Source organism: Porites lutea, chromosome 5, assembly GCF_958299795.1.
Source record: "Porites lutea chromosome 5, jaPorLute2.1, whole genome shotgun sequence".
In the NCBI taxonomy this organism is placed as follows: Eukaryota; Metazoa; Cnidaria; class Anthozoa; order Scleractinia; family Poritidae; genus Porites; species Porites lutea.
In genome coordinates, this window is record NC_133205.1 from 31,215,763 (window position 1) to 31,225,445 (window position 9,683).

General features: G+C 39.1%; 1 protein-coding gene across 1 annotated transcript; it reads left to right on the forward strand.

The window, feature by feature from the left end:
- The first annotated feature begins 2,807 nt into the window (after positions 1–2,807).
- On the forward strand, positions 2,808–9,239 carry LOC140936658 (neuronal acetylcholine receptor subunit alpha-7-like). Its single transcript, XM_073386149.1, has 8 exons — positions 2,808–2,921; positions 3,530–3,790; positions 4,126–4,236; positions 4,839–5,011; positions 5,851–5,895; positions 6,633–6,742; positions 7,512–7,676; positions 8,147–9,239. The coding sequence occupies exons 1-8, from the start codon at positions 2,813–2,815 to the stop codon at positions 9,237–9,239; spliced, it is 2,067 nt and encodes a 688-aa protein (XP_073242250.1). The 5' UTR covers positions 2,808–2,812.
- Positions 9,240–9,683: the final 444 nt, after the last annotated feature.

Genomic DNA, 9,683 nt, shown 5'->3' on the forward strand with positions numbered 1-9,683 from the left:
TCTAGGTGAACTTTCAAAGGGTAACAATCCGTTAAAAATGGGTAATTATACCATTTCTTGGATGTTCGAAAATCCTAGGAGAGACAGGCAAGCAATAAATTTTACAACAAATGTTCCGAAAATTCTAGATCTCAAATCGTCTTCCGAACAGATATTTTCCAAAAATTGACGTTGGGTGCTCCTGTTTTTCAGTTTTCGTGCCGTTCGTCCCATAACAATCGGGCTCATTTTATCTGCAATTTCTGAAGGTGTTTTGAGCGGCAAAAAATCATATATATTAGGTAAAAATTATCTGCTAAGAGCGTTTCCTCAGTTGGTTAAGCTTCGACCCACTGAATGACAACAAATAATTTAAACATGAAGATTTATTGAGTTCAGTTTCAATGCGACAGGTTGTTCGGGCATGGAATTCGTTAGTTTGCTTGAAGGTCAGTATATTAGATTTGTCCGAATAATCGCGGAAATAAAATTTAGTAACTGATGACTAAAATCGATGTTTTCAATAAGAAAAAAGCGACAAATTGAAACTTGAGTAATAAAGCCTGATAGATGTGACGAGGCTCCCGTGCATTCTACATTCGTGAAATTAAGCTCGCGGATATGTTACGCTTTAGACCGTCGCTTTAAAATAATGAATCCTTCTTCTGAGCAGCTGGCGGCTAAAGTGCAGATCCTGTCAGATATTTCTTTGAAGTCTTCCCTTAAGTTGTTTGTATCCTCCTGAATTAGCTTTAGCTGTACTCGGACGTTTTCAAGTCTTGAAAGTGTAGCTGCGAGTGAAGCATCAGCAGCAATAAGAACTTGTGCCTTGTTTGTTTCTGTAAGAGCTTCCTTCATGCTGTGTTTAGGACAGGTGATAGCCAGTTTTTTCCCTCTGTGTTTGCTTGTAAATAAAGCCAAATGAAATCGCTTCAATAAGGTCTTTTTGAGAAAAAGCAATGAGTTACGGCAAAGCAAAAGTAATTTTTCGTCTCAAGACGACCGTCAAACCGAAAAGTGGAACGGGTCGCAAGTGCATTAAATATTTTTTCAAAATGACTGCTAATTTTCTTCCTGATATAGTTCGCAAAAAGCGTCCCATGGAGTTACAACAATAAACAATTCATAAGACTACACTGCTCAAAATGTGTGTAATGAAGACACCTGCTCGCTTCACGATGCTTTTATATTGTTAAAATTTGCATAGCCCTCACTCAGTGAAACTTAGCCTATGTCCTTTTGATTCGTTATGATCATATTCGTATAGAACTAGTTTCCTCTGTGATAGTCTTTCACCGAAGTTCTTACTTCGGCTAGTGGGATTTTTTATTTGTCTCTTAGCAAATGCTTTGAATGCTTAAACTGCGGTGCTCTTTGATTTTTTAACTCTCACTTCGGATTTTATATTGCACGTTTTAGGTGTTTCAAACTTAAAAGTCCGTGGAAGGACTACAAAGTGACAACGACTGCCAGAAGGCTGGCCAACAAGAAGAAAAAAAAAAGAGAGAAAGAGAGTGAGAAACAAACAAGCTTACTAACTTACAACTGAGAAAATTTATGCACGCTTTCCATCAAGTATACTCAGCAACTACAAAAATAACAAACTCGACACTACCTCCACCTGCTCCATACTCAGACCTGTTTCCCCTCAAACCTTTTTCTTTTCTTAGTCAAAGTGCTCTTTTTAGCGCAGATGTATTTTGACAAATAAGTTTTGATAAATGTTTACTCTATACTTCTGCCCTCGCTTTTCAAGAATAGAAGGAAACCTTTACTACGCAAATGTCTGTATAAGGTTTTTAGTCTGTGTAAAACCTCTTTCAGACCCTTTCATGAAAACATGAAGCAATATTTCTGTGAAAAAATAGTATTTTTTCCTGTGAGTACTTTAGCCGGCTCAATAGACGTTTAGACGCAGCCAGACGGACACTTAGTTAACTACTAGGAGTATAAATTATTCTTCATTGTGGTTCTTTAGTCCAACGTAAACTATTTCGGTTTTTTCAATTGTGCAATCAGATTATAAACCTCTTAATAGACACTTTCAATTGTTCAAACCTGTTGTCAATTTTAGTAGCTCAAAGTTGTGTTCTCGGGCTATTCAGGAGCTTTTTTTTTCTTTGAATGTTTATATTTTGCTCACTTGGAGCAGCAGGTATCTTACATCGTCTTATGCAGAGCTACTGTAAATAAATATTTTATTAAAGTAAGTTGTAAGAGCTTTTTGCACCAGGGAAGGTATGTTAAATGATGAATTTCTCAAATTTTCTATTACAAAACTTTCTTTACCATTGCTTTATTCTTTGGTTTGTTTTTAAAACGTGTCAAATCCTAAGTTGGTGGAAGCCGTGAACATTTGGACATGATGTATGTTTTAAAAATTCTTTTACCTCTAGTGTCGCCTTGACATCGTACGACCTCCATCGGAAAATTTATGTATTGTCGACTATATTCGTTTCGTTTTTGATGGTATTTTTTGTCGCTTTTTGCTACGCTTTGTACTCTATTCACAATGTTTCCAACAGTCTTGCAATTCTCTGAATTCAAAAACACAAACTTATGACTTTTACCATCACCAGTAAACTGAGACGTTTTTTTTATATAATCACATACACATGGAGTTCAGTTACATCGTCCAAAAAATATATATTTAGCTGTTATTGGTTGTTTTGGCGATGCTGGAATAAAATATTATCACGGATAATTTCTTTAAATACCTATAAACTCAAAACTTCGTATTGGAACTCGTTGAGACTTAAAATCTACTCTCTTGAATCCTGCCAATCTTTTTTTAGTTGCAAGTCAATCAGATGCAACTTTCCACTGACAGTTAATGATCCAAGCCCAGTTTGCGATGAAAATATACAACAATCAAGTTATTGTCAAGCTCTTTGTGTTGTTGACTGCCGTATTTTGGAAGGCAGTCGAGACACAATCCACAGGTAAGTTGCATTTGGGCTAAAACTAATATGCACAGTTCTACTTTGAACGAGTGGAAAACTTTGTAAGGGCAAACAAAAAAATTGGGGGTCTATCAGCTGAGCTCCATAAGTAGAGAAGTTGGTCACTAACTACTCGACTTACGACACTTAGCATTACTGTGTAATTAGAACGATAAATTTTCACACTTATACGCATGAAAGTCTCCACACAACAATCATTTAAAAGTACAGTCGAACCTCTTCAGAACGGCCACATTGAAAAAAGAAGAAAGTGGCCATTGAGGAGAGGTGGCCGTTATGGGCAGGTAGAGGTGTAACATGACAATTTCTTTTTACGGAGAGTACAACATGTTTATTGTTCCAAGTTCATGCTTACACACTTTTTAGAAGATTTCTTTGACATCCACTGCAAAAGGAGGACATGAAACATTCTAAATGCGACGTTTTGAGGATTTGAACACACGACGACGAATTTTTATTTATGTGTATTCTCATTTCCGAAATTGTGAAGTCGAATCTGACGTCTAAAGTTTGCCGGAAAATTTATTCTTATACTACTCTGAGGGCGATTGTAAAATCGTTTCCAATTTCTATGCTTCATTTTTTAGATTCTCCACGGAGGTGTATACCTGGAAGAGCTTCGTTTAATGTAACGTTAACTGAAGGGAATCAAGCAGGGTTGTTCAGATATCTGGGGAAGAATTTCAACATTAGCGAATGCATTAATCACGCCTGTGCACTTGGATACGGCGATTATGTTTACATGATAGAAGATATTTGCTTCGTTGTTGAGTGTTATCCAGAGAAAAAGTGTGACTTGAAAAACTCACCAGAGTCTACAGACATCGCAGTGCGTCTCAATTGGTCAGGTAAAACTGGTAACTGAAAAGCAAAATCACGCGTGCGCATTTTCGCTTAATTCAGCTTCGTTCTCAGAGGCTGCGATACTTTTGGTCAGCTATCAAGGTTTGTTTTACCCTTAACTTCAGCAGCATATTTTTAATTGATAGCTCAAGTTCAATCCTGGAATGTTTGGTGGGCAGATGCCTAAGTCCATAGTAGACTGTTGAAAAGTTGTTTTCTGTGCGCTCTACAATGCATTGGGAAATTTAACAAGTCTCGTACGGGACTTTATGAAACGATTGCTGGTTAAACAATGTGGTGAAACTAATATTATTGTAACGCTGCATTTTTCTTATGATAGGACCACATGTAAAAACTATATTTCCGGTGATAACCCCTACAACTACCAAGACACCAAAATCTTTCACGAGACATCCCGGCGATATCAGTTCCACTCATCAACCAAAAAGAGGTATCTTGACTTTATAATATATACGAGTGAAGAGAATTGTGCGTTGGTGACTCGCAAGAGGATAAAAATGAATGATTCCGTTGTTTTTATACCTGTTGCTGTGTACGCAAAAAAGACTTTGTATACGCGAGTATAAGCACGTACTTGCAATGATGTGATGGTAATCTTGCACGAGTTGGAATCTTATGTCATCAAGGGGAAAGAGAGTGAGATTCCAGGGGGTTCGAGCGTGACAAAGAAGTAGGTTAAATATAGTCGCACATGAACCTAGAGACTCACACGGCAAAAGTTTATTCTGATTCTTTAACATGAAGCATTAAGGCTCCTGAGAGTGATAGGATTGAGAGAAAAAGCGAAGCTTTTCCCTTTCTCTCTTTTTCCTTCCCATTACTCCCCGCTTGCGCTTCTTGCTTGTGTAGGCCTTAGGAAAGCTTATGGAGCAGGCAGGCATTTATGAGCCTTTTTGTGTTGGTTGTCAATCCTCTCTGCTGGATGCGCGAGGCATCACGGGCCTGTAGCAGATATTAGATTCACAGAACACACTAGTACAAGTAAAAGACAATAGCCAAACAACAATAAGCACAAATTGTCTTTTCTTCTAGTAAAAGTAGGTGAAAAAGGTCCAGATGAAAAAATTGCCAAGACGGTAGAACACCGGCTCCTACAGGATTTGATTTACAGCAAGAGTTACAGCAGAGAAGTCAGACCAGCTGTGCACAACAGCGATGTGTTGAGAGTTCAGTTTTCTATGAGCCTTGTCCAGATTGTGGACGTGGTAAGTTTTAAAAAGTACAAAAAAGTGAATATAATTTCAGGAGATAGGGTTTTTCTTCATGATCTCATTCCCTTGAGGCAATCAGAAGGAGCTTCTGGCCCTGAAAAAGACTCGCGGAGATCAATCTTGATCACCGTTATGTAACTCGGAAACTACTGAGATCTCGGTTCCTGTGAAAATTTTTACGGACGACTTCAAGGAGTTCACGTTTAGCATACAAGTCGAGGGATAACTGTTCACTTCCTTTCCAGTTCGCTCGACGTTTGTCGTTGCCGTGATACGTTGGTCTGCTTGACTATCAAGACTGCTGACCTAAAATAATTACTGTACGCACTCTTAGTTTCCCTCGAAACTTAATTTTGTAATAGCTAATAAAAATAGTGATAGCGTCCCCAAAACAGTCCTGTACTGCATTCTTACACAATATCAATTCTGTCTTGCGCGTAGCCTCATAATATCCAGTTGAGCATAGTGTTTCACTTGACGTGCAACATGCTGCAACATTTGTTTGCAACATGTGCAGGCGGAACGGCCTTCAGCTTTTGGCCATCAAATAGTTTTGAATCAAAGATTTGCTTGGTTGAAGATTCAAAGTTGCGTCACGCTATTGTATACAATATGTCGGACTAAGTTTTTAAGTGAGTAGAAGATTTAACTACAGCTGCCCCGCAATTTCGGGGTTGGCACACTGTATTATTTAACCACTGTACATAGTTTTACATCTTGTGTTTCTGTCTTCATCGTTACCTAGCATAACGTTTTTATTATTTCATTGCTGATTACAATGTAGTTAGCTCTGGTCGTTTTAAATGTCATAATTCAACTATTGATACTTAAAGGACGAAAAAGCAGAGACACTGAAAGTCAATGCGTGGACAACACAGGTTAGTGTTTATCAATTAGATACGGCTACAACACTGAATATACTACCTTTACAAACACTTTGAATAAGGAATTTATTACTGCACAAGCAACTCGGCTAAAAGAAGCTATGTTCAATGCCATGATTAAAAATTTTATCCCCACATACGACAAAAAATTACGCCCGTACGTGAGTAAGTAGCTGCTACTCTTCCTCTATTCAACAACAGCCATTTTCGTGCAACTAAAATTTAAAAACACGTGGAACCTGGAGACAGTGAAGCAAGGAAGCTCTTGATGAACGTTGGGAAGGGGATTTAAAGAAGTAGAAAAGTTTGCTATCAATCGTTCTATGCGCGCTTAATTTTGATTTCTGTTCCATCCAGTCTAGGCGAATGACACTGGTTGCTACTTGTAACCAGAGACACCGCAAGGCTCCTAAATCTGAAGGAAGCAGGAACTGATAGTTCAAGAATATAAAACAAGTTACTTTTGAGTGGCAAACCGCTCACTCGTATCGTGGGTTAAGTGCGCATCCTTTGTGAATCAATGAGCGTATTTACGTGGAATGTTTTAAAAAGTTATTTTCGCTACGAAAAAGTCGGCCGTGTAGCTGTTTTGCTACTTTGTTTCTTCATAGAGTAGATACTTTCCTCTAAGTGCACACAATGAGTGATAAAAATAAACGGAATAAAAAAAGAAGCATATTGACACAGCGACAATTAAGTGCTTTTCTAAAATTGTATCATCAATGTTTTAGGAGTGGAAGGATCCTTTCCTTACATGGGATCCAAATTATTATGACGGGATCACAAAAATCAACGTTGAACCAGATATGGTTTGGTTACCAGTCATTATCCTTTACAACAAGTAAGGAAATATCAAACCTGTCATAAATGAATAAAGAGGTTAACAAATTAAAGGGTTACTATGATAAAACAGAGACTTTAGTTATTACAGTTATTGTAAATGTGTTTACAACTGATGTCTTCTAGAAGTCATCTTTCCGTTCCATATGCTAAATTGGCAGCATAAATAACATCACGTCTTCTATTAATTGAACAACGTCATTGTAACTCGACTTAGACATAATCTATTGACAGTTGACCGACGCAACTGAGAAATGATATTTCAAACTATTCTGCAAATATCCATAGAAAATATAAGGAGGAAATAGAAGTGATTATTTTTCAAAATTAAAGCACCTGGATACTGAAAACCGACTTAGAAGTAGCTTTGGGTTGTACAACTGTAGTTATAATGACCAGAAAGGGACAAGTATAAAGGGAAAACATGGTCAAGTGGTACAAACTCACTTGTGTCGTTTGCCGTAGACGCGACTCTAAATCTCTGTTTTGCCTAGTCCTTGTACGGCGTCTTCCCAGGCCTTCTCGGTCAATACATTCGGTGACGTATCCGAGACGAACGGCCGCACCACTTGACCACGTGACCCAAAATGAGGCCTAAGGCCCAGGCAAAGGCAGACAGACGGATAAACAAAGAGACAAGTAGACAGAAAGACAGACAGGTAGACTAAAACAAACAGACAATAATAAAAAAAGATCCTTAGCAACATCGATTGATATGTGAAATACAACACAATTGTGGATTAAAATTTCTTAATATTTTGGTTTTACAGCGCCGCTAAGGGTTTTACTGGAGGTTTGGAAAAGTATAAGACCAAAGTGGTGATTGACAACAACGGTACAGTCACGTGGTTTGCTGCCACTCAGTTTATCTCCTCGTGTAAACAGAACATTCGTTTCTTCCCTTATGACGAGCAGCACTGTTTCTTAAAATTCGGGTGAGTATAATTAGTTATGTAGGACACATTTCCAGCCAACAGTTTTTATAACACTGATACCCAGTCCTAATCTATTTGTGTTTGGAGTGAGAAGAGGTTGGATACAGGTAACGGTAATCTTTTCAACGACACCATTAGTGCTTTAACTGACTTCACTCGATTGAAAACAAAGAAGAAGTCTTCCCCAAATCCCGGCTTTTATATTTGCTTGGACTTTTGGGCTCTGAAAGGAGAAACCTGAATTTCTTGTAAGGGCAGTTTTTGTCCCACGAAGGTACCAGAAGCTGAAGCTGATATTAAGGTCAATTAGGTCTTTTGAAAGTTGCCAGTAAAACAACGAATTTAAATATCTGTTTCAGTGAAAGTTTGTCAGGAGCCAGTTGAACCCCATCTAGAGTTTCCGCTATAATCAAGGCATAGAGCGCACAGCTTGTCACCACCTTTAGATAATCTTCATATTTTATCTGCAGATCTTGGACCTATAGTACAAAGTTCCTGGACATGTATAAAACCCAGAGGAAAGCTGACATGTCCAACTACATAAAAAACGGCGAGTGGGAAGTATTGGATGTCCCCGTGACAGAGAATAAACTTTACTATCACTGCTGCCCGGATCCGTACTCCGATATAACTTTCACCATCCACATGAAGAGGAAAGTTCTCTACTACCTGTTTAACCTGATCATTCCCACAACTATCATTGTTACTTTTATTCTTGTCGGGTTCTGTCTTCCACCAATCACTGGCGAAAGAGTCACGCTCAACATTACAGTGCTTCTTACCATGACGGTGTTCTTGAACATCGCCTCCAACACACTGCCATCCACATCCGATAGTATACCCCTGCTGGGTGACTACTACCTGATTCTGATGATACAGAACTGCTTCGCCATTTTAGCTACGGTCATTGTCCTGCGGTACTACTACGCTGGCCCAACGCGCATGCCCGAACGGTTGCGCGTGATAATTAACGAGTGGATAGCCTCTTGTCTGTTTTTTGTCATTACCCAGAAGCCTAAGGGGAAAGGAATCAATCAGTGGTGTGGGAAACAAACCGACGAAGCCTGCTTCGACTGTGACGACACAGGCGAGTCCTTCATCGTTCATAACGGGAACAACACAACCGGGGAACGAATTGCTTTGATCGAACTTGGGCCAAAGAGCCCAATCCCACGGGCAAATGGAATATTACCCAAAGCACGAAAAACTTCGGGCAGTGGATCACCGACCAAATCAAAGAGCGAACCAGCCATCAATGCCCTCGCCGGTGAACACTCAGGTGCATCAGAGAGGCGGACGAGAAGGAGGAAGTTGCCCATTATTCCAAAACGTAGCAACACTCTGAACACACTGCAGAACAGAGTTTTAGAGGGCACTGGTGTACTTACCCGGCGAGTCAAAGATGAAAACGAACAAGCGGAAATTGCAGATGAGTGGGAGTTCGCGGCCATTGTTCTTGATCGGTTATTTTTTGTGCTATTTTTCCTGTCAAGTTTAGCTCCTCTCATGGTTTTCTTTATGTCTGCTCCAACTCCCATTCCAAGTTTGGTGGAATCACAATAATTGGTTTTTTTTTGTACAAAGTACATGACTATTGATATGATTTGTGACATGTTTACAGTCTTGGGATAAGTTCTTTGGTTATTGATTGTGATTCGGTGCAAAACAACTCTAACAGTACACTGTTAGTTTACTTTTCAAAACAACTGTGCGTTTATTTGCCAGCTCATTGGTCGAATAGACAATGGAAATGTCCTCATTATGGCACAATTTGTATTTTCTCTATCTTTCCACTTCACTTTTGATTATAATGACGTCAATTATACATAAAAAATGTAGGTGGATTTGTTTGGTAACGATTCCTAACAAAGCACACCATAGTGCTACTGAGGAATAAGTAGCTTTGAGTCTAGGCACTTTGGGGCTCTGCCTTTTCATCCCACGCCTGAAGCGAGCCCTCGAAAAGCGCATTGAAACGTGAGAAGCCTTGCTCTTCGCTGGCAGAAA

Excerpts from the sequence above, each read along its gene's own strand:
- LOC140936658 (XM_073386149.1), top strand. The coding sequence starts at position 2,813 with ATGATCCAAGCCCAGTTTGCGATGAAAATATACAACAATCAAGTTATT. Across the intron at positions 2,922-3,529 it reads AGTCGAGACACAATCCACAG|ATTCTCCACGGAGGTGTATA; the intron begins GTAAGTTGCATT and ends TTCATTTTTTAG. Across the intron at positions 5,012-5,850 it reads TTGTCCAGATTGTGGACGTG|GACGAAAAAGCAGAGACACT; the intron begins GTAAGTTTTAAA and ends TGATACTTAAAG.